Source organism: Bos taurus, chromosome 20, assembly GCF_002263795.3.
Source record: "Bos taurus isolate L1 Dominette 01449 registration number 42190680 breed Hereford chromosome 20, ARS-UCD2.0, whole genome shotgun sequence".
Taxonomy (NCBI): domain Eukaryota; kingdom Metazoa; phylum Chordata; class Mammalia; order Artiodactyla; family Bovidae; genus Bos; species Bos taurus.
The window spans coordinates 19,491,871-19,517,634 of record NC_037347.1 but is presented as its reverse complement, the minus strand read 5'-3'; the positions used below and the strand labels follow the sequence as shown (position 1 = coordinate 19,517,634).

The 25,764-nt window shown below is 39.0% G+C and overlaps 1 protein-coding gene across 8 annotated transcripts in view; it reads right to left on the bottom strand.

The window, feature by feature from the left end:
• Positions 1–25,764, bottom strand: part of PDE4D (phosphodiesterase 4D) — a 1,605,399-nt gene that overhangs the window by 800,135 nt on the left and 779,500 nt on the right. The window contains exon 1 of one of the 8 annotated variants that reach the window (XM_003587512.6): positions 7,310–7,949. The exons of the other annotated variants lie outside the window; for them this stretch is intronic. Within the exon in view, the coding sequence (XP_003587560.1) occupies positions 7,310–7,575 (266 nt within the window). The 5' untranslated portion in view covers positions 7,576–7,949. Of the gene's footprint in view, positions 1–7,309; positions 7,950–25,764 lie in introns of those variants that run through there. 8 annotated transcript variants of the gene reach the window in all.

Sequence of the window (25,764 nt, the reverse complement as noted above, 5' to 3'; positions counted from 1 at the left end):
AGAAGAGATCGGTGTGTTAAGATGGTACATCATTGAAGATGCAGTAAAATTTTAAATTCAATTTTTTTTTTTACTATCCACAGATTTCCACATTTCTTACCCCAAATCATGGCTTCCAGATGGTGTTCTAGACTGAATACCATTCATCCTGAAGGCCCTGAAGCCTTTTTATGAGTCACATAATTATTAAACCACTCTATCCCCTGTTTTTACCCATGAGGTATACACCTCACTAACTTACAACAGCAAGTTGGAACTGGTTTTTAATTACTTATCTTAAATGTACTTAGTTTGTTATCACTTGGTAAATTTAATTAGTCAATTTTTACTTGTAAATATCAAATGGCTCTGTATCCATATGACTTATGAATAGAGTCTACAATTTAAAAAGGTTGGTAATTAAGGTCTAATATCGAGTGGCCACAGAATTGGAACTACATGACTTCTACTATGTTAAACTCCTCATGGTTTAAAACATGTTTTGCTTTGTTTTTTTTTTTCCCCTCAGCAGCAAAACCATTTAAAAAATGACATAACTTTGCCACACTGGTGATAGTAAAGCTTCTTCCTGAAACTGCTACTTGAACAACAATTTTGGTAGTTTTCTGTTTAAGGAACAAAAAAATGTACTGAAGCTCCAAAGCTCAATTAATTCAGTAATCTCACAAGAGCTTTTTATTTATAAAGATATTTATATAAAGAATAACTTTAAAAATTATTTTAATGAACTTTGAGACAAATTTTTTTAAATTTTTTTTCTCATTCAGCATTTCTACCAAGTTTATTAGAAAGACTGTTTTGCTTGGAAGTAATTTCACCACTAGTAGAATGACTTTGGCACAGATACACTTAATATCTTTTCTATTTCTTTAAGATAAATGTCAAAGGTCACAGGAAGTACATATGCGTAATAAATTGCAATGTTACTTCATTGTTTACTTCACTGTCTTTAGTTACTATTTGTCACATTTTTATTTTTAAATGCTCAGTTGCTCAGTCCTATCAGACTCTTTGTAACCCCATGGACTATATCCCCACAGGCTCCTCTGTCTATGGGATTTCCCAGCCAAGGATACTGGAGTGAGTTGCCATTTCATCCTCCAGGAATTTCTTAAATATTACAAAGCGATTAACAAGTTCTTTAAGATGAATGTCTTCCTGAGGTTTTCTGATTTTAGGAAAGGTTAATCAGATTTTCAAAAGTTATAGTCACTTTTAACTTGCAGTGCCCCAGGATTTCCAGGGACACAGCCAGTTACACCAGGGACACAGTTCAGCCAACTGGCCCCACCCACCCTGCTGGCATTACTTCCTGTTGTGCATCTCAGAAACTCTCCCCCAGGAAACTTCCTCCCCACCTCCTTGCATCACACTACCCAGAGCCCACCTCTGAGTTCCCAGCTCCACGGGCAGCACCAGCAATGCCCTTCTCTGGGTATCACCACTATAAGTGATGGAGAAAAGATAACCTTAAAGTTAAGATGGGCAAACGACAGAGTTGGAACAAAGGAGAGAGTTCTCAAATAGAGTCTCTAAATAACAGCTTTGAAAAACTAATTGGGTGTGTGTGGGTGTTTGTGAATGGGGTTGTGTTTGTGTTGCACCTATAAACTCTCTAAATGGCTGGATTTCTTCTTTGTAGGTGATAAAGGGTTTCTGGCCCATTCTGTAACTTGAATAAAATTTATAGTGCATTTCTCTCTTAAACAACAACCAACCATTAAAAGCAACTATAGTTGCTGAAGAAATCATGACTCAAGAAAGCAAATTTTCACTTTTAAGCATGATCAATATTTTTTTTTAAGGCATGAGCAATTTTATATCCAAAGCCAATGCCCAGTAAAGTTTATAATGAGCAAAAGTTATGGCAAAAAAAAAAAAAAAAAAAACTTATGTAGCTCCCTAAAAATCTTTTAAGATTTTCTAAAAGCCTCCTAAAAAAGGCCTTTCAAAAATCCACCTAAAGGAATTGTTTTGTTGTTTAAGGATGTTGCTAAGTGCTTTTTCTACCTTTGGATACATTGTAATTAAACACACACACACACACACACACACACACACACACACACACACGTAACAGATATTTTAAAGACAAGACACGTATTACCTGGACAGTATCTTGCCTGAAGAAATCCTATTGCCTACTACACACTCTAGAACACTTTCCTTCATTTGGTGTATAGAACCCAGGGTAAAGTGAGGAAAAAACATGAAAAATACAAAGATTTTCCTGAAATAAACTTACACTGAAAGTTTTCTTCTCCAGAAATTTCAGTGATGTTTATGCTGACATAAGAGGGAATTCCCTACACTGATGAAAACAGAGCCTCATCTGTAATGACTAGACCACAAGGTACTAGATATTAAGTAAAAATGGAAAAAAAAAAAGTGGTGAGAAGTATGAACACAAGAGGGTCCTAACCTGACACACGGCATCAGATGGAGCACCAGCACTCAATGAACATTAGCTAGGGATGTAATTGTTACTTAAAGCTTTGTCCCATCCATGAAAAACTGACAGGTTAACCATTTTAAAATGAGGTGGTTGTTATTTAGTCACTAAAGTGAAAGTGAAAGTTGCTCAGTCATGTCCAACTCTTTGTGACCCCAAGGACTATAAAGTCCATGGAATTCTCCAGGGCAGAATACTAGAATGGGCAGCCTTTCCCTTCTCCAGGGGACCTTCCCAATTCAGGGATGGAACCCAGGTCACACTGTGGGCGGATTCTTTACCAGCTGAGCCACTAGGGAAGCCCAAGAATACTGGAGTGGGTAGCCTATCCCTTCTCCAGGGGAATCTTCCTGATCCAGGAATTGAACCGGGGTCTCCTGCATTGCAAGATTCTTTACCAGCTGAGCTACCAAGGAAGTCCTTTGGTAACTAAGTCACATCCTGCTTTAAGATTCAGCCTGAGCAAGACTGGATTAATGGACACATAATAAAGGAAATATTAGCTTATAATGACCCTCATTAAGTGTCTGTCCCTATGCAAAATACTTTAATTTACACATAAATGTACTTAATAAAACCACAACACGAAGTGAATACTATTATGAATCCCAGGAAACTGGGTACCAGTGAAATAAGCCTATATTAAGTAACTTGTTCAAAATCACACAACTAGTAAATGGGAAGTCAAATTTTAATGTAAGTAATCTGACTTCTCAGATACTCTCTGTCCAAGGGTCACATGGCACATGGAGTATTGTGTCTTTTTCATAAACTACTTTTTAAATAGGTTATGAAAATCCAAATGAAGCCTGGTTAAGAACAACCAAGATCAACCTGATAAATACAGCATCAGTTCAGTCGCTCAGTCGTGTCCGACTCTTTGCGACCCCATGAATCGCAGCACCTCAGGCCTCCCTGTCCATCACCAACTCCCGGAGTTCACTCAAACCGACGTCCATCAAGTCAGTGATGCCAACCAGCCATCTCATCCTCTGCCGTCCCCTTCTCCTCCTGCCCCCAATCCCTCCCAGCATCAGAGTCTTTTCCAACGAGTCAACTCTTCACATGAGGCGGTCAAAGTACTGGAGTTTCAGCTTTAGCATCACTCCTTCCAAAGAAATCCCAGGGCTGATCTCCTTCAGAATGGACTGGTTGGATCTCCTTGCAGTCCAAGGGACTCTCAGGAGTCTTCTCCAACACCACAGTTCAAAAGCAGCAATTCTTCGGTGCTCAGCCTTCTTCACAGTCCAACTCTCACATCCGTACAGGACCACAGGAAAAACCATAGCCTTGACTAGACGGACCTTTGTTGGCACAGTAATGTCTCTGCTTTTAAATATGCTATCTAGGTTGGTCATAATTTTTCTTCCAAGGAGTAATAAACATGAAATAACTTAGGGTTTTTAGTTAAGAAAAGAGAAGAATTTTTAAAAAGCATGATAACACTGACTATGTTGATTAATGGGCTTATCAAGATGAATAGAGTAAGGTCCTGGCTCTCTGATGGGTTACTCCAAGCTTCTTGCCTTGGTCTAAGTTATGGAAGACACGAGAGACTGAAGCTGTGGGGTTTCCAAAGCAGATCCAGGAACCAAGAATGGCAGGGAAGGAGATTTCAGTTGTATATAAGCAAGGACTTCCCAGTCAATAGACTTGTCAAAACACAGAATTGCTCTGTATGATCCTCATCCAGGAGGTCTGCAGAAATGTTCATCACAGACGTTACTCTACAAACTCAACTATGGTATAGAGGGAGAACCAATAGCCATTAGCACATTGTGACTGACACGGGCTGGCCATTACCCACATCTGTTTTACCTTGTGGCTCAGCTGGTAAAGAATCCGCCTGCAGTGCAGGAGACCTGGGTGTGATCCCTGGGTTGGGAAGATCTCCTGGAGAAGAGAAAAGCTACCCACTCCAGTATTCTGGCCTGGAGAATTCTATGGACTGTATAGTCCACGGGGTCCCAAAGAGTCGGGACACGACTGAGCGACTTGCGCTTTTTTTTTGGGTAACAGGACTGAGATAGGTTTCCCAGCCTCCTTTGAAGTTAGATGTGGCCACAGAACTGACTTCTTTCTGGGGAATCCTGGGATAAGTAATGGGTGCAATTCTAGGCCTGCCTTATAAAAACTCACCAATGCCATCTTCTGTGATCTTCTCCTCTGATTCAGTGGAGCCCAGCAAACTTGGAAACCATGTGTTACTAATAGCGGAAACATAAGATAATAGGACCCGGGGTCCCTGAGCTACCCAGGTCAGGCTAGCTCCCCACAAGAAGCAGAAGCAAGAAATAAATATTTACTGTGTCAGTCCACTAAGATTTGGGGAGTATGTTGTAGAGCAAAGTGATTATCTTAATCAGATGCTTTCCAATGTGATTTTATATATATATATATATATACATATATATATATATATATATATATATATATACTGTAGTATAAGTAATTTGAAACCAAGGAATAGCTCTTGTTCAACTTTGTAATCAGTAGGTACAAGATAAACACTTCGGATTCAGTAGGTAGTAAACATATGCATATTGAATGGAAGGGAGTACCAGGCATAGGAAACAACATTCTGAGGCAGGTGTGTAATTAAATGACTATCTAATTGAAGAGGAGGAGAGGATTTGAGCATGGTGTTGGTAGTGGCAGCAGTTTAGATATCAATATGTATCTCTGTGTGTGTGTGTGTGTGTGTGTGTGAGTGTGTGTAATCAGCACAATTTGGAATATATTTTAAAAATTCTGGGTCATGCTTAGTCCAATAGTGAGAGCACAGATGGAATGATATTTGTCAAAAGACGCCCATGGGTATTATGAACATCTTGGGTCTTGTTGAACCAATAAGGAAAATGTGAAGTACTCTTTCCAACCGCCCTGCCGGATGCTTTTTCCATGAGGGATACTGTCTGCCCTCAAGTTACTGAGAACTGATATCACGATTTTTCTTTCTCATTTCCACTGCTCTTTCGACATCTCCTTCATCTGGTGGAGACACCACAACGAAGGATTGGCAGAAATTGTGCTCTTGGAGCTTCTCCAAACAGCATCAGAAAAGGAAGTGCCAGAAATTTCAAAAGAAAGCCTGTTTTCATGAGATTTCCTGCCTTCCTTACATCTCAACATGTCCAAATAGTTCCGATAACCTTCAGTTGAACTTGAGGTTGCTTCACTCCAACAGAAATGAAGTGTCTGCGTGGAGGCTTACCCATTCAGCAACAGGTACACTTTAGGAAGTGTATCTCAACCAAAAGGGACAGCACATGCCCAGATTCTGGCTCTGACCCTTTCTGAACGCCAGCCAGCTCTCCTGTTCAGGCACTTGATACTTCATCTCAAGCCATCCCTCTCCCTCAGAGCATCTCCCAGAGTTCACCTATGCCTTTCAATCACTGCTTATCTCTGACAAATTTTTTTCACAAATATCTCCCTGAAAGAGAAGTCATCCTTCTTCATCATTTTTTTAAGATGGAAAAATTCAATGTTTGTCTTACCTCTTTTAGGAGCCTTATATCTAACTAAACTTAGAAACACCACTTAGTTAAAATCTTGGGGACAATAAGAACACTTCCCAGATCAAAGATCTAGCTATTTAAAATGACAATTCTAAGGTCAGACATTTCTTTGGGTGGGGAATGCCTTTTATTTCCTTTGTTGGCTGTTTTCATCTCTGACATGAATGCATGACTGGGTAGGGTCATGTTGCTTAAGTTTAGATTTTGATTCTTTTCCTTTTATTGTTGCTTCTTTCCTAGAAGTCTTGATTCTGGATTTATTTGGAGGGGGGGTGATTCTGTTTTGTTTTATCCATTCCTAGTATACTTTTTCATGTTCTGTGAAAAAGCTGTATAAAAATCAGTTTCTATTTTTTTTCTATTCAGTCAGTCACTACTTTTTTTGTTATGCCTGTTTCCTTCATCATAATTAATATTCATTTTGCCAAAACATGGAGTAGTGTATAGAACTTACTACTGCCTAAAATTAACCAACTGTGTATCACAGATCCCTCTTTCTCTGATCATAGCCTAGAATTGCCTCTTCTCAGGCAGAAACACAATAAGCTCACGCAATGATTTATTTTAATATTTGTTTTATGACAGCATGAAAATACCAAGAATTGTCTAGACACCTAGCTGGCACCATACGCATGAAATAAAGTAACCTATTACAGCAGATAAAAACATGCGTATAGCAAATAAAAATACTGACAAAACAGTCAAATAATTCATATGCAAAGAACACAGCAATATTGCCAAGTACCAGCCTGAAACTTTTTGCACTGGCATTCCTAAACCCACTGAAAAGACACGTTGAGATTACAAATATATTAAAGTCAGTAGCTAGGAGGGGTTTTACTGGGAGACACTATTTTACACACCCACCCACACACACGCTCCATACACATCTCTGTTGAATCGAGGGGTCATGCAGGAAAGAGAACAAACTACGATTTTCTTCTCTCCTTTCTGGTCTTTTTCCCCCCTAGGCTGTTGCAGGATCTGGCAGGGCTACTAGCTTAGGAATCAAAGAAACGCCACCATGTCAGTATTGGAAAAAAACCTGCATTCTTATTTGACATCTGGAATCCAGTTTTCTTGTAGGAACTTGCAATAGGAATTGAACTTGGAGCACCACCCATGTCAAAGACTCCTATTACCAATCTCAAGGATTTCAGCCCTGACTTGGACATCTGTGGGATTTATACTAAGGTAGATTATTTCCGATAAACCATGGGTGAGGAGTGAAGACGGTCCTCCACTCTCCTTCCTTCCCCTAAAGTGAAAGGCAGGAGGCGCAAAAATCACCCAGGGGCACCTGGCCACCATGTCTGCTCATCCGAGCAAACCTTACCACGTATGTGCCACGGTGAACCGCCGCTGTTTGGGGATGTTGCTACTGAGAAGCATCCTGCGCAGGAGCCTGGGGGAATTTCTCGGCGAAATCACGGGTGAGAGCTTGGGAGACACCGATTTCCTTGAGGTCTTGGACTTCTCGTGCTGCAACAGGTTTTCCCGCAAGGATTTCACAAGATCCTCGTTCAGCCAGGGGTTTGGACAATGCGGATTATCCACTTCAGGGACTGTTAAAGTGTCCGGGCTTGTCGTCTGCTGAGCCATTTTCGCGGTCAACTTTGTACACTTGGCAGTGATCCAGGGCAACGTGGTTGCCTGGCCTCCTTCCAGTGACTGCCTCGCTCGGCTCCCGGGCAGAGGTCCGGGGAAGCAGGTCGGAACCAACCGCTGCTAGTTCATCCGGCCGCCTGCCTCAGTCTCTCGGCGGAGACGGGGCTGGGAGCAGGGGAGGCGAGTGCACTCCACGGCGGAAGCCTCGCGAACGTCACCCCTCCTCTGCCGATCCCCTGCCAAGGCTCACCGCCGAGCTCGCGGGGCAGAGGAACATGGAGGGAAGCCACGGCGAGCGAGGCTTTTGTCAGCGCTACGAAACAGCCTGCTAAACTATTGGAACTAATGCGCCGCAGCTGCTCCAGCGACTTCTGCTTATGTACAGAAAACGTCCGGGGCGGGGGGTGGCGGGGGGGCGGTTAGGGCTTAACCATCAGATGCCTGCTGCCCGTTGTTTGGCCAGTCTTTTCATTTGCTTATTCCTGAATCCAGAGGAAAGAAAAACTTTGAACTTGACCTTCCTCTCCCGCAAGGTCTATTTATCTCCCTTAGGTCCCCGTTCATAAAAGAAATTGCTAGTCCCTCGGTTTTTATAAGGGGGGAATAAACAAACAGGAGTTAGACAAGGAGAAATAGTTCCCTGTTTGCTCAGCTCCATCTGATGGTCCTTGGAAGACAAATCCCAAGAGGAGAAAATGGACTCTTTCTTTTCCTCTTTCTGTCTAGTTAGAAGCCAAACAAAAGGTTTCAAAATACTACATATGGAACCCATCACAGGTTGCGTCGTTTAGCCTAATGAAGGCCCTTTCAAAGCGTGGAACAACATAGTTATAGCCCCAAATGGTATTTGTTGTATCTTTGCATTTAAACTGATGACACTCCAGAGGAACAGACCGCTTTCATATGGGGATTTAAAAATGATTTTTAAAATTTCAATCATTGCTTATGGTATAGACATTTTATTCAACTATAAAAGATAAATCTAGCTTTCTGGCTTTCCATAGTCATTTCCTCAGTTGTTTTTAATATAAGATTTTTATGTGTGATCAGAATAGCTTCTACAAACTCACTCAAAGTGGGTTTAAAATAGAAGAAATTATTTCTTGCCTACTTAGTTTGCTACTGAAAAGAAGAATTAAATATTACAATTCAAGTAAGTAGGTAATAAAGCCTGTTAAATCTCATTATATGGCCACCAGAAGTACAAGCTTCAGATATGCATTTGAAAGGGAATTCAAACCTTTGATTATAGATGTCCCCAGCAGCCTAGTGATGCTACAGACAGTTCAAGATGGAAATCAAAGCACATTTCTCAGGATCTAATAATATTTTTTAAAACACAATAACTTAAGAAGGAGTTAGGAAATACATTCAGATAAAATGGAAAACAGAGTAGTCTGATCCAGTTATTTTTTGGTTTCTATAATTACTGTTAGGTGGATTCTAAAAGTTCCTCCTATTTCCTTCCTTGGGTGTTCCACATGAAGTTTTAATTCCTTGCATTTAAAATGTTACAGAAAAGGATACTCTGAGGATCTGACCATATAAGCCCAGGGCCACCATTTGGTGTACCTATAATAATTTAACAGTACACATGTACCTTGACTTCATCAGAAAATTTGGTATATGTAATGATTAAAATGATACCAAATTTCTGAAAAATGGGCTGAGGGCCTGACAATTACATTAGAAGTTGTACAAAACAGGAGTACCTGCTTACATTCAAAGAGATCGTAATTTAATGGAAAGGACTACACTATGCTCGGAAAAAGACACCAGAACATCTACAGAGTGAAATTATCAGGCGCGGAAAAATAACAATGAGAATGGTGTGCATGAGTGAAGAGAGAATGCCGAGTGCAATACAGCTTGAAGGGAGGGAATCAACAATTAATGGAAAGGAAGTTAACACAAAAGACCACTCCGAATGAGGGATTAGAACATGAAAATACAATAAGGAATTAGTAAGCAAGTCTTGTTCAAGACTAAAAACAAATGAAGTTAGTAGATATAAAACCTATTCAAGCTTGTAGATATAAAAAGTTCAGATAACAGGATAAAGTGAAGGGGAAAAAAAACCCAATAAGTAGTAAACCAACATGACAAAAAGAAAAAAAAAAAATTGCCACTCTCTAAAGACTTGTTTCATTCAACACTGATGGGTATATTTGTACTAGGTACTCTATGGAGTGTCTAGGATATTACGATATTTAAAGGTAATCGATCAAGTGCAAAGCAGTTGACAGGACAAAGTGTAGCCCAGGTACCCAGAGGAGAGCCTGGAAACTGGAGATATTTAAAAGGCTGGCTTTAAGTAGACAAAAGTGTTGCTCAGTGACCAAATAAAGGTATTGATAGGACTGAGAATGCTATGGGATCTATATTGGGACATTCATTGAGTTCAGAGGATTCTAGGTTCTAGGGTTTGCTTTCAGTGACCTTTCCTTAAGAGGAGTAAAATATTTACAAGCTATTCTTCTCATATTTGGCCTGTAATGTGGATGCTCAAAGACACTGGGCACTTTGTAGATAATCACAACTAAGCTAAAATAGAAGATATAAGACTATTCTATTAAAAAAAACTCATTGAGAATCATGGTTAAACATGGACTAAGAACAGAGGCATTTGGCAAGTCTCCCATTACTTGGTGCATGTTAAAAGATTCCATTGTAGAAGAAGAGTTGGCTACCTCTATACAGGTGCCCATTTTCTGTCATTATTTGTTCAATTTCCTGACATCTACAATTACCTTCCTGAATGCCCCCCAATGATATATGGCATGCATGCTCCTTTTTGAAAATAGAATTAATTTTGTTTTGAGAATTATTTGCCACCTCCTTGAAATAGCTTGCAAGATCCTGCAGTGTTACAAAATCATGCTTGAAAATAACTGCCTTAGGAAGCACAAATTGTAAAGTTTTGATGATAACCAGGTGAAGGAGGTTTGGATAAATAGGCAATTCTCTTTATAATAATGCAGAAGGTCAGGGGAACTCTTCCAACAGGAGGACTACAGAGCTTGCTTTTTCCTTTTTTTTTTTCAAACAAAATCTTTTCAAAACTAGCTGCCAGAAACTTTTCTGAAAAACACAGTACTGTGACAACCAAATAAGGCCTTAGATTTTAACGAGTGGAAATTTGAAAGTGGGGCACAATGTTTTGATAAAAGCACCCACGCCTAGAACAGCAGATAGCATCTCAACTTAATAAAAACTTTCCTAGATACCTTTCTGTGGATTTTCAAAATCTGTTTTTTCAGGTTTTTGGAATCCTTGAAAGCATTTGTATAATTCATAAGCAGCAACACAAATAAGAAATAAGATTTGTACAGGTTATGGGACAAAGACTTAAAAGTGTGCCCTTGCCTAGGTAAAAACAAACAAGGCTGGATTTCTCACAATTCAAAGGGAGCAATGGTGCAGCTAATTCAAAAGAATGGATAAATTAAAATGAGTTATACTCAACTACGGAATGCATTGTATACTTCTCCCAACCACGTTTTAGTTAAGTAAACAGTGCATTAAAATGAGACTGCTTTTCATATTTTCATATTGTCTAGAGGATGTGGTCCATGGAAATTATCTGATAGTGGGAGAGATTATGTTGTTTAACAGTTAAGAACATATGTATGGAACTCAAAGCATGTTTTGAACCCCAGCTATGATATTTACTAGCTGTGTACTTCACTTGTCTATGGCTTAGTTTCTCATGTGTGAAATAGAATGAGAATAATAGCTATTGCATAAGAATACTGCAAAGATTTGATGTGTTAATACTCATGATACAAAGTATATGAAGACAGCTTGGTACAGAGTAAATACCCAGTAAATGAAACCTGTCACTCAGTGATACAAGGAACTTACAGATATTTACACTTAGTAGATAGCAAGTTTGTGCCAGGGTCTTTCGTTTGATTCTTGTAATAACTCTTAGGGTTTTATGTCATTAACATTATTTTACCAAAGAGAGCATAAGGAGGAAAAATAACTTACACAAAGTCATTAGTTCAACAATGCACAACAGAGTTTTGTCCATGAAGTGCCAGGGTCTCTTATTTTAATTCTATATCAAATCACCCCAAAAGGAAAGCAAATTCAGTATTTAAAATTGATGATGGAAAATAGAAATCTGAGTGCCCTGAGCTCCTGGCTTAATTAACACTAAATTCTTTCCTTGGCTTTACTCAGGACATACACAGTGACAACCCGTAAAACATGCCAAGTCATGAAATTCTTACAAAGGCATGTTATTCAAGTGAGGGCAGATCGAGGTGGAATTCCTCAGTGTTTTTTCATCTATGTGCCTATGTACCTTCGATATTAAGGTGTTTTCATTTGAATTTCAAATGAAATGGTAGTTTTCTACTTTACAAAATAATACATTCTAAAATCATTTTATATTTTTATTTTAATATATATTAACATATATAACTAAATTATATAAATATATATTTTATATTTTCCTTGTGATTATTTTTATTTAGAATTTATTCTTATGATAAAATTATGTTATCCTTGTGAACAGTGTAGAACAAGGCTTTCAAATCATCATTATCATTGAACATTTATTAGGTACTGGGCTGCTTAGTGGAGATTAAATACAGTAAAGTATCTATTTGAAAATAGTAGATATATACAAACCCTGCCATAGAGAAAACAAATGATAAGTATCAAACTAGTAATAAAAACAATCAGTGCCTCAAAGATTTAAAGGAGTAACTAAAATATATCTAGACCAATGGAACAATAACTCAAAAAAGGAGCAGGACTTAAATTAGGCCTTGAAAGAAAGTGCATGTGGAAGAAGAATAACATGATATTTTTGGGAGTGAGTAGTCTAGGGGAGGTGAGAGATGTTGGATTTTTAGACTCCTGTGGAAGAGTAAAAATTATCTATTTTGGATGTAGCTAAATAATATATATAGAGATTTAAATAAGATAAATTTGGTGACATTATATATTATAATTTGGAGACGGGTGATTCTGAAGGCTGTTTATCTTCACAGTTCTGTTTCAATATAAATTTGTGTAGAAATAGAAGAGGCTGATCACATAAGAATAAGAAGGATTTACTGCTTAAAGCAAATTGTAATATAAAGTGGAACTATATGTAACTTTGTTCTGTATTTTCCAAGTCTCCTGTACATGTGTTATCATACTTTCATAATTTAAAAAAGAAAGAGAAAAAATAATCATAATCAATTATATAGTTCATCTAATTAAGTGTAGTTCACCTAAATCAATCATTCAAAGGCTGTTAATGTAAAAAAAGACATCTAGGGCTTATTGAACAAAAGAAATAAAATTGCTTGATTTATATTAGAGCTACATTTTGCACAGACAATGTCTTTTTTCAAGCTCAATTCATTTTAATAGAAAGATTACATGGGCTTTGTTTCTAGATTAAATCTAGTCAATGGGCTTACCCCCCACCCCTAGATTAAAGCTAAATGTTAGAGATCTATCTATTGACAGAGTAAACTAACATTTAATTTGAAAGATAAGTTACCTTTTTATAGGCACAACTTATACCAGCCACATTTATACAGCATGTTCATTTTATTTCTGAGAAAAAAAAAATAATAAACCTGCAATACAGTTTAAGTAAGATTCTTTCCTTTTCTCTTGATACAGTCACCTAAAAAAGCTTCCAATACTAGAAAAGAATTTTTCTTGATTACTCTGCTAAAATGAAACACTAGAATGTTCTAAGTATTAGCCAAACTTCAATAAAGAAAATAGGGTCTGATGGTCACTAAAATTTTAGTACAGTATCTGGTATTTCTGGGCCTTCTTTCAATGAGAAGAATAGCTAGCCATTTTTGCCTTTAACTTGCAGACCAAAAAATCCCCTATTCTACTCTGTCTATAGTGGATTATCCCCTAGCACACTGAATGAGCAATTCTCTAGATTTTACAAAACAAAATGCCCTAAGTGCAAGCACTTTGCATCACTACTTAATTTGGTCATTGTGATCACTCTAATGAGGCAGGCCCTACTGCCTTCATTTTAAAGTTGAGAAAACTGAGGCACCAAAATTAAAAAAAACTTCCTTAAGGTCATACATACCCAGTAGATAATAGAGTTGGGATTTTAAAGCAGATCAAGAACAGGGCCCATGCATGTAATCACTGCAATAGACTGCCTTTGTGTGTTTTTAAAAAATGTCAAGTAAATTAATAAGATATTCTCAGTAAAATGACACCCCACTCCAGTACTCTTGCCTGGAAAATCCCATGGATGGAGGAGCCTGGTAGGCTACAGTCCATGGGGTCGCTAAGAGTCGGACACAACTGAGCGACTTCACTTTCCCTTTTCACTTTCATGCATTGGAGAAGGAAATGGCAACCCACTCCAATATTCTTGCCTGGAGGATCCCAGGGACTGGGGAGCCTGGTGGGCTGCCGTCTATGGGGTCGCACAGAGTCAGACATGACTGAAGCGACTTAGCAGTAGCAGCAAAATGAGTTCACACAATTTGATATGTACAAACTAATATCTACAAAATATTTGTCACAAGTTTTTGAAGTGAAAGTATGTCCACTTTTAAAGTAAATGTATCTCCAACCAATGCCCATTAGTAATGGTATTTTGAGTCTCTGACAGGTATTTCTTCATAACCAAAGATCTCCAAACTCGCCAAAATTGTCCATTGTATTACAAACAAGATACTTTCCAAAGCACAAATGAACTTAGGTAGACCTTCAGAGCCTTTTGCTGTTTTTGTCCACATAAAGACATGTTAGTGAACAAAATTCAACATGTTTCCCAAGCTCACAGTAATAGAATACAGTAGTGATCTAGTCAAATCTCAACACCAAGGAATAAATTTCCTCATCTCATTTTTCAGTCTCTGTATCCATCCCCCACTGATCCCAGGAAAGGAGTTTTAAAGTCTTTCTCTAATTAGCATAATATAACTAGAAAGCCTCCCTCTGACCCTGACACATAACATCTGTTTTAGTCCTTCTGTTTTTTGGATATGGTTTTTAGGAGACAAAAGTTATTTCATGGAAAGTCCATGACACAGAGGTTTATAATTGTAGCTGGAGACTTGTTTTTTTTTTTTTAAGTTTAACATATTTAGACAATGATCCCTCATAACTAAATTGTTTTTAGAGATGATACTTTTTATACCTAACTGTAAGAAGCCTTCTGAAACTTAGTCATTCATGTGGGATGCTTTACAAAAGACATCACAGAAACTGGAGTTTTGGTCCCAGTTTTGTAATTAGCCGACTAAGTCACCTTGGCATAGTGGTAAGGAATCTGCCTGCCAATGCAGGAGACCAGGGTTCGATCCCTGGGTTGGTTGGGAAGATCCCCTGGAGTAGGAAATGGCAACCCACTCCAGTATCCTTGCCTGGAAAATCCCATGGACAGAGAATCCCAGCAGGCTCCAGTCCACGGGGTCATAAGAGTTGGACATGACTGAGCATACACATAAGTCACCTTGAACAAGTTACAAGTCACTTTTACAGGAACTGAGCTCTCTAGTTAAGAGTCTTATAATTTGACTAGGGTTTTAGAATGCTAAATAAAGAAAACTATATGCTGTCTTCAATAGCAAGTTTTAGTTGCCACTGAAGAAAAACTGTTATCAAGCGCATTCTGAGGCACTACGGCCTCTTGCATTTGCATGGAGTGATGGTATGTGCCACAGATGGTGTTTTAAAGGAAAAATACAAAAGATAAATTTAATATTTAAGATATTAAAGATGGAATATAAGAGTGTGCTGCACTAACCAGGTGTCTTACTAATGCTTTTATGGCCCTGAAACTTGAAAAAATTCCTTCCCTAAGTAGGTAAAAAAATTTGTTCGGACATCTGAGTCACAGCTTGGGAGACAGACTAGGAGAGCAATGCCTGTTAATTTAATATTTGGAATCAAAGCATTGTTTTAAAATAGTGAAACTACAGAGATAGATATATTCACTGTTACATAACGTTGGATTTTCCCAAACTTCAGGGCTTATTGCAACTTTGGGGCAGTAAGAGAAACTTGTGCACTCACATTTCACAAAGACTAGTTTTGGCCAATTTTAATTGAGTGTTGCATGGGGATAAAAAGCATTTTGTGATAAATATATGTGTGTGTGTGTGGCTGAGTTGAATATAATTAAATAGGTTTCGAGACTTCCATACAATAAGATCTTTAATATGTCTTTTAATGTGCTTTAATTATGCTAATGTGATATGCTTTTAGATAGTTTTTAATATACTAATGTGATTTATGAAAGCAGGCTTGCTTGGCTCTGAATCTACTGCATCTTCCAGCATGTTCAGAGTTGGGTATTTCCAGAAACACTTAGCTGGACTTACTACAAACATCTTCTTGAACAAGGCTGATAGATAATATGAAGCTTCCCTGGCTTCTGTTATGCTGCTCTCTTTTCCTACTGAACTGCAGTCAAACAGAATGCTTTCAGGTGCTGCCCTGATGGTGAAGGTGGCTTATTCGCTAAATCGTGTCCAACTCTTGCGACCCAATGAACTACAGCCCTACAGGCTCCTCTGTCCATGGGATTTCCCAGGCAAGAATACTGGAGTGGGTTACTGTTTCCTTCTCCAGGGGATTTTCCCGACCCAGGGACTGAACCTGCATCTATCTGCATCTATCTATGTGGTGTCCTGCATTTCAGGTGGATTCTTTACTGCTGAGTCACCTTGGGAAGTCTGCTGCCCTGGTACCATCTTCTATTAGACTAAAGGTAATTGTTATGCTCCTGCCCTGACATTAATCCCACCCTCCTCCTTAATTGGTGCATTTCCCCTTGTAAAAGGCACACTTTAGCAGAAGCTATGAGATAGCTATCAAATATCTTTAGAGGCTATGAGAGGCTATGAGCTACTGGGATTGTGAGTCTAAATGACAGTCCTATAGAGAGTGTGGTTGAAAGGCCATCCACAGGCTAATGGGTTAGAGAAGCATGGCTCTATATGGGACTGTCAATGAGAGGATGTGCAAAGGCAACTGAAAGCTGATTATTTTTCAAGCTTTAGTATATCTAAGAATCACCTGGAGAGCATGCCAAATACAGATATTGATTCAGGAGGCCTGGGGTGTGGAGCTTGAGATTTTGGATTTCTAAAGTTCCAAGGTGCTGTCAATGCCAGTTCATGGATCACTCCATAAGTATCCAGCCACAGAAATAAGTAGAGACACTTGGCAATTTAAGTCTAGCAAATAAGGGCAATTAGCTTGCACTTAGGTGGTGCTATTTATTTCTGCTTTATTGATTATGCCAAAGCCTTTGACTGTGTGGATCACAATCAACTATGGAAAATTCTGAAAGAGATGGGAATACCAGACCACCTGATCTGCCTCTTGACAAATCTGTATGCAGGTCAGGAAGCAACAGTTAGAACTGGATATGGAACAACAGACTGGTTCCAAATAGGAAAAGGAGTCCGTCAAGGCTATATATTGTCACCCTGTTTATTTAACTTATATGCAGAGTACATCATGAGAAACGCTGGACTGGAAGAAACACAAGCTGGAATCAAGATTGCCGGGAGAAATATCAATAACCTCAGATATGCAGATGACACCACTCTTATGGCAGAAAGTGAAGAGGAACTCAAAAGCCTCTTGATGAAAGTGAAAGTGGAGAGTGAAAAAGTTGGCTTAAAGCTCAACATTCAGAAAACAAAGATCATGGCATCCGGTCCCATCACTTCATGGGAAATAGATGGGGAAACAGTGGAAACAGTGTCAGACTTTATTTTCTGGGCTCCAAAATCACTGCAGATGGTGACTGCAGCCATGACATTAAAAGACGCTTACTCCTTGGAAGAAAAGTTATGACCAACCTAGATAGCATATTCAAAAGCAGAGACATGACTTTGCCAACAAAGGTTTGTCTAGTCAAGGCTATGGTTTTTCCTATGGTCATGTATGGATGTGAGAGTTGGACTGTGAAGAAGGCTGAGCACCAAAGAATTGATGCTTTTGAACTGTGGTGTTGGAGAAGACTCTTGAGAGTGCCTTGGACTGCAAGGAGATCCAACTGGTCCATTCTGAAGGAGATCAGCCCTGGGATTTCTTTGGAAGGAATGATGCTAAAGTTGAAACTCCAGTACTTTGGCCACCTCATGCGAAGAGTTGACTCATTGGAAAAGACTCTGATGCTGGGAGGGATTGGGGGCAGGAGGAGAAGGGGACGACAGAGGATGAGATGGCTGGATGGCATCACTGACTCGATGGACGTGAGTCTGGGTGAACTCTGGGAGTTGGTGATGGACAGGGAGGCCTGGTGTGCTGCGATTCATGGGGTCACAAAGAGTTGGCCATGACTGAGCAACTGATCTGATTTTAAATTATATTTAGCTATTTGTGTAGGGCTTAAATTTCTTGTTGATATTTTCATAAATAATGAATTTTAAGTAACTTTCATAAACTTTTTTCAAATGAGAATATACATTCAAAAAGATTGAATTCTAAAAGCAAATATTGCTATATTAGATCCACATTTTAAGACGAAGAAAAAAAGACTTGATAGAAGTTGAAAAAACAGATTATTTAACAAGTGTGGTAGAATTCTTTGCCTGTTTCTGTATTATTTATTGAAATTTAAAGAGTTATTTAAGACTAATAGACTCTTTCCAGGATATGATTTAATTAATCTGAAAGCATTTAATTGAACAAATACTATAACTAGGTTCTATGTGTATAATGAGGATGCTAATCTTTGTATATCTGGGGACACAAGACTCACTCTTTGCTGTGTTCAGAGAGAAATGGAATATTTCCTGCCATATCTGTAAACAAAGATGTCACATTCATCAACAACTGCAGCGGTCACAAGGGTGAACTGGTGAGCACTGAGGGACCTCAGGAGGGAAAGAATATCTGCCATCTAGCAGCCGTCTGACTGCAGCCACTCCCTAATGTACTTGCCTGTGTGACTGCCCAGTTGTGTTGGATTCTTTATGACCCTTTGGAATCCAGCCCACCAGGCTCCTAAAAATGTCCATGAGATTTTTCAGGCAAGAATACTGGAGTGGGTTGCCATTTCCTCCTTCAGAGGATCTCCCCAACATGGGAATCCAACCCATGTCTCCTGCGTTGCAGGTAGATTCTTTCCCTCCTGAGCCATCCACTGAGGGAACCACTTCCTATGGTGATCCGTGAAGAAGGAAGCTCAGTCAGTCAGTTCAGTTGCTCAGTCATGTCCGACTCTTTGCGACCCCATGGACAGCAGCACGCCAAGCTTCCCTGCTCATCACCAACTCCCGGAGCTTATTCAAACTCATGTCCATTGAGTCAGGCATGCCATCCAACCATCTCATCCTCTGTCACCCCCTTCCTCTCCTGCTCTCAATCTTTCCCAGGATCAGGGTCTTTTCCAATGAGTTAGTTCTTCGCATCAAGTGAGCAAAGTATGGAGTTTCAACTTCAGTATCCGTCTTTCAAATGAATATTCAGGGCTGATTTCCATTAGGATTGACTGGTTTGATATCCTTGCTGTCCAGAGGACTCTCAAGAGTCTTCTTCAATACCACAGTTCAAAAGCATCAATTGTTTGGCATACAGCTTAGGAAAGCTGTATGGTCCAACTCTCACGTCCATACATGACTACTGGAAAAACCATACCTTTAACTAGACAGACCTCTGTTGGTAATGTCTCTGTTTTTTAATATGCTCTTTAGGTTTGTCATTAATTTTCTTCCAAAGAGCAAGCATCTTTTAATTTCATGACTGCAGTCACCATCTGTAGTGATTTTGGAGCCCCCCCCCCTAAAAAAAAATAAAGTCTGTCACTGTTTCCATTGTTTTCCCATCTATTTGCCATGAAGTGATGGGACTGGATGCCATTATCTTCATTTTTTGAATTTTGAGTTTTAAGCCAGCTTTTTCACTCTCCTCTTTCACCTTTATTAAGAGGCTCTTTAGCTCCTTTATGCTTTCTGCCATAAAGGTGGTGTCATCTGCATATCTCAGGTTATTGATATTTCTCCCGGCAATCTTAAGTCCAGTTTGTGCTGCATCCAGTTGGGCATTTTTCATGATGTACTCTGCATAAAAGTTAGATAAGCAAGGTGACAATATACAGCCTTGATGTACTCCTTTCCCAGTTTGGAACCAGTCTGTTGTTCCATGTCCAGTTCTAACTGTTGCTTCTTGACTTGCTTACAGATTTCTCAGGAGGCAGGTAAGGTGGTCTGGTATCCCCGTCTCTTTAAGAAGTTTCCACAGTTTGTTGTGATCCACATAGTCAAAGGTTTTAGTGTAGTCAATGAAGCAGAAGTAGATGTTTTTCTGGAATTCTCTTGCTTTTTTCTATGATCCAACAGATGTTGGCGATTTGATCTCTGGTTCCTCTGCCTTTTCTAAATCCAGCTTGAACATGGATGTTCTCGATAACATGTACTATTAAAACCTAACTTGGAAAATTTTGAGCATTGCTTTGGCATTGCATTTCTTTGGGATTGGAATGAAAACTGACCTTTTCCAGTCCTATGGCCACTGCTGAGTTTTCCAAAGCTCAGGATGTGAAAACAAGATATTGGCACCCCATAGGTGATGTATCAAAGGAATGATTTCAGTGAGCCCAGACTGTTGCATCTTCCCATACAAAAATAAGCACTAAATTCCTTAACTTGGGTTATCTGGTTTTCTCTAATTAACCACATTCTTTTGAGTTCAGACTACCTGAACTTTGTTGTAAAATTTCTGTATAACCTGGTTCCTCCTCTCACCTCCTTGGAATAGTTCTCTCAGGGTCACTTGAGATGCTGTCTCCTGGGTTTGAAGTCCTACATTCCCACCAATTGGTGGGAATTCCCACTTTTAGGTTGTGAATTTTTTTTTAGGTCAACAAGAGTTAGCTGGGATTTCTCAGTGTCATTTTCTGTATATGGAGCATTGTCAAGAACACTCATCATCAAGATTCACTACCATGCTATTGACCTATTATCTAAAGAATTAATCATTGAAGTTATTCTGACTTTGAAGTGCTCAAATGATTGCTTAATTATATTCACAAAATCTGCTTTTTTTCCAAAATTATTATTTCTAAGCCCTAATAAAGTATTATATGACTATAAAAGCCTATAGTCTAGCTAATCTAATAAATACCATTTATGTTATGAAATTATATAATCACTACATAAAGCCAACCAGTAATTACTTAACCCATTACAAAGGAAAAATAATGAATGACAAAGAAATACTCTTATTGAACCCATGGTGAATACACTTCAGTTAAGTAGCAGTTGCCTTGAAAGCCTTACATTTGTTGATTGAAAAAAATGCACAACCTAAAAACTGAGAATTATGTTTTATTTGGCAGACAAGCTGAGGACTTAAGCCTGGGAGACAGCCTCTCAGATGGCTCTGATGGACTACTCCAAAGAGACAAGGGAGGAGCCAGGATATATGAGTTTTTGAAAAACAAAAGCAAAAACAAAAAATCCAGGTAGTTGGAACAGCAAAAGATTATGGTTAATTAAAGAAAAATCAGACATCTCAAGTAAATGAATTTAGCACTTTTCTATGTATGGGAAGATGCAAGAGTCTTGGCTCATTGAAATCATTCCTCTGATATGAACTTTAACTAACTAGGGCCAGTATCCTGTTTTCTCCATCTAAATCCCCACAGGGTGCACCATGGGATGGCTGTGGTGCCTGATGGTTTGATGGCTGCAACATCTTTGTTTATTGATATGGCAGGCAACATTTTTCTTTTACATACTTTAAATGCCTAGAGTATGGTAAGTGCTCAGCAGACATTTGTTAGAGGTAGGAAAAATGATGTGTGTGCAGTTTATTTTATTATTTTTTGTGTGTGCTTTTAAACATTTAACTGGCTAAAAGGACAGTGTGCCCAAATCAATTTACACTTATCTATAGAGTAAAAGTTTGAAAGTTTTAGAAATCCTATTGTTAGGCATACTTTTAAGTTTACAAATGCAATTATAAACTGTGCTGTGCTGTGCTTAGTTTCTCAGTTGGGTCTGACTCTCTGTGACCCCGTGGACTGTAGCCCACCAGGCTCCTCTGTCCATGGGGATTCTCCAGGCAAGAATATTGGAGTGGGTTGCCATGCTCTCCTCCAGGGGATCTTCTCAACCCAGGGATCATTGCAGGCGGATTCTTTACCATCTGAGCCACCAGGGAAGCCCGTATTATAAATTATACAGGCCATATATAATCTATTTGTAAAATTTTAAAAGGTCACCCAGAAATCAAAAGTACTTTTAAACCACCATCCCCAAATTAATGGCCCCCCACAGGTACCCCTATTATCAGCCGTGTTTGTTTCTAGACCTCTGCTGTTCATTACAGTAGTCACTAGCCAAATGTAGCTATTCAGTTCTTGAAACATAAGTAATGCAACTGAGAAACTGAATTTTTATTTATATTTCTTTACAGTTGAACAGCTATTTACATTTAAATAGCTTTCTGTGGCTAGTGGCTACTATACTGTGCAGCAAAATTCTAGACCTCTATGTGATTCATGAATAATTATGTGCCTATAGAAACATATATTGGGTTTCCCTGGTAGCTCAGTGGTAAAGAATCTGCCTGCAATGCAGGAGACCTGGGTTTCATCCCTGGGTCTGGAAGATCCCTTGGAGGAGGGCATGGCAACCCACTCTAGTACTCTTGCCTAGAGAATCCCATGGACACAGGAGCCTGACAGGCTGCAATCCTTAGGGTTGCGCAGAGTCAGAGATGACTGAAGCAACTAAGCAGCAGTCATATATTACTGTTTTCTGAGGATTTTTGAAAGCACAGTCTCAGTGACTATTCTGATTATTCAACAACTTGCTTCTTTCATTCAATAAAGATCTCCCTTGTGATTTTTAGCTGATGCACAGTATTCCGTAGTATGGCTGTTTCTCAGTTCAACTAGCCATTTCCCTACTGATGGGCATTCAGGTGTCCAGTTGCTCACTCTGACACATACAAAACAACCTTGCAAATTCCTTATTGGGCACACATTCCAAGACATTTTTAAAAAATAACAGACACATGGAAGTAGCCTTGTTAAATGACGAGATAAGCATTTTTCATTTTAATAGAATCTGCCAAATTGTTCTTCAAAGTGGCTGATTCAATTTACATTCCCTCCAACAGGGTTTGGATTCCCAGCACATTGTCCTCAAACAGCCTGATGCTACCATCAATTTCCCCACACTAGCTACCAAAGCCTTTTTCTCCCCTCAAGAATATCTTCTTGAGGAAAAAATTAAGAAGACATCTCTGGCTACCATTAAAATGAACAGAAGTGTGAAGATATATTTCACTTTGCCTCCAAGTCAATGCTCAATTTTAGCTTTTTAACAATTTTAGTTGACCAAGCATTTCCCAGGAGTGTCTCTACTATGACAATATGTACACATTATAGAAAGTTTTTTTCCAAAGGAAAAAGCATTAACTTTCTATTTTAGTAATGTTCTGGCACTACTCAGTAAAATATATTTTAAATTGCTTTTCTATAATAGAGATAGAGTGTGAGGAGCATTTATCTTTCTTGCCTAGCTCTTCTTTAATATATCAGTGTAGAATTTTTCAATCCCTGGCTGGAACTCTATTACTGTTTTGTGGGACTGTTTCCTTGGGCAAAATTAATGGTCTAGATAAGGACTGAATTTGTTAACTCACTGGATCCTAGTCTGGTAGCCTGGGTTCCTCCAGCATTCTTAGATAAATAGTTGTGTGTGGCTATAAAGAAAGCTGAGCGCCGAAGAATTGATTCTTTTGAACTGTGATGTTGGAGAAGACCCTTGAGTGTCCCTTAGACTGCAAGGAGATCCAACCAATCCATCCTAAAGGAGATCAGTCCTGGGTGTTCATTGGAAGGACTGATGTTGAAGCTGAAACTCCAATACTTTGGCCACTTGATGCGAGGAGCTGACTCTTCGGAAAAGACCCTGATGCTGGGAAAGATTGAGGGCAGGAGGAGAAAGGGATGACAGAGGATGAGATTGTTGGATGGCATCACCAACTCAATGAACATGGGTTTGGGTGGACTCCGGGAGTTAGTGATGGACAGGGAGACCTGGCGTGCTGTGGTTCATGGGGTCACAAAGAGTCAGACATGACTGAACGACTGAACTGAACTGTGTGAGGCTGAAACAGCACGCGACCAGGAGTCTCATCCTGACTCTTTAACTACAGGCCCTAGGACCTGAGGCAAGCCCTTCAGTCTCTAGGTCTCAGTGTCCTTATCTAAAAATGATCATGATGGAATAGATGACTATAGAACTCCCCTTGGTAAAATCCACTGTTCCTTAGAAGAGATCCCTCAATAATATACTAACTATAAAGATTTGGGTAGTATTTGAACTAAGAGAAAGAAGCCATCAGGAATAGTTTTACGTAAAAACAGTTCACACTTATTAATATGTGAAGTCAAATACATATGCTGTACATGAGCATACACTGTTTATGCATTTCTACTTGCTGGGATGTTGAACCCAATGCCATTCTACCCATCCCTCAGTAACCTGCTTGGGGAAGATTTAGGAATCACAGAGAGAGGCAGAGGTACTAAAAACTTGAGGAAATATTTAGAGCCTTACAGTCAAAGATGGAACGGACAAGGGTTTCCAAAAATTTGAGACTGGTAACTCTCGTTCTAATTCCTGGCAAACTTGAATAAATTATTTAAGCAGTTAGTCATGAACCTTCTGTGATGCACATAATGACATACCACAGTCAAATTATTATTCTTATTCTTAAAGAGTTGGACAGCTATTCCCAAAAGCTGTTGATTAATAGAGTCCACATCATCCTGTGGAGCAGTCACTGCCATTTATGCAGAGTTATAAACATTTTAAGATATGAACTTGATCTGATAAGATATTTATCGTCTGACTCTTACACACAGCTGGAAGAACAGCTAAAGTGGTAGGTTAGTAGTTTCCCAAGGGCTTCCCTGGTGGCTCAGAGGTAAAGACTCCACCTGACAATGAAGGAGATGCAGGTTCTATACCTGAGTTGGGAGGATCTCCTGGAGAAGCAAATGGCAACCCACTCCAGTATTCTTGCCTGGGAAATCTCATGGACAGAGGAGCCTGGTGGGCTGCAGTCCATGGGATCACAAAGATTCAGATATGACTGAGCGACTAAATAACAACAATAGTAGTTTCCTAAACCAGATAGATCTGTACAGTCTTCCAGGTGAGATATTAAAACAGGACTCAGAACCCAGACCTACAAGTACAAGTACAGGAGGGCAGAGGCCCAGGAAACTTTGTCTAGTGATTCTGACGATCAGTCAAACTTGAAAATCACCTTCCTAGATGATAAAATCAAACCCCAAGAATAAATATTTTCAAAGAGATGCATTTTTAAAAAAAAAAGGAAAAGGAAAAAGAAATCTTTGCAGAGTGGGAGAGCAGATCAAACAAAACAACATACAGATCCATTTGGATAAACATAAAATCCTGTTAGCTCAAGTGAAAATGTCAACTGCAGTTTGGATTTATGGCTATTGGTTGAAAACATCTCACAGAATCAAGAGAAATCAGTAATGTTATAAAAGCTTCATTTAAAGAAGATTCTGCAGGTCACAGTGGCCAGGGCTGCAGCACGTGGTTTGCAAGTTGTGCCTTGCACAGCCCTAGAGGGGACAGTTACAAGTTCATCTCTAACTGGTAAAAACCTAGTATGCTATGATTACACTAGGAAGTTGCCATCAGTCTTGGGGGGATTATTTAAACTAATGTTTACCTTTTAAATGATATATCATAAATTTACATAAAATACAAAAATCATAACAAGTGTCTAGTTTGATTTTTTAATGTGTCTTACATATGTCATCAACACCCATATTAAAATACAGAAACTGATATTCTCAGTCAATACTCCCCCCCAGAGGTAACCACTATTTTGACCTCTCCCAGTATGAATTTGTTTTGCCTGTTCTTGAACTTCATATAAGTAGAAACCAACAGCATATACCATTTGCATCTGTATTCTTTCATTCAACATAATGACTATGAGATTATCCTTGCTGTTGTGTGTAACCATATTTTTTTCTTTTTCAGTTCTCTGAAGTATTCCCGTTTGGCTATATTGCACTTTATTCATTTCACCATCAGTAGACATTTAGACTGTATCTAGTCTGGGCTATTATAAATACAGCTGGTATAAACATTCTTGCTCATCTATTTTATCAGACATTAGCGCTCATTATGTTGGATAGATGCCCAGGAGGGGACAGAT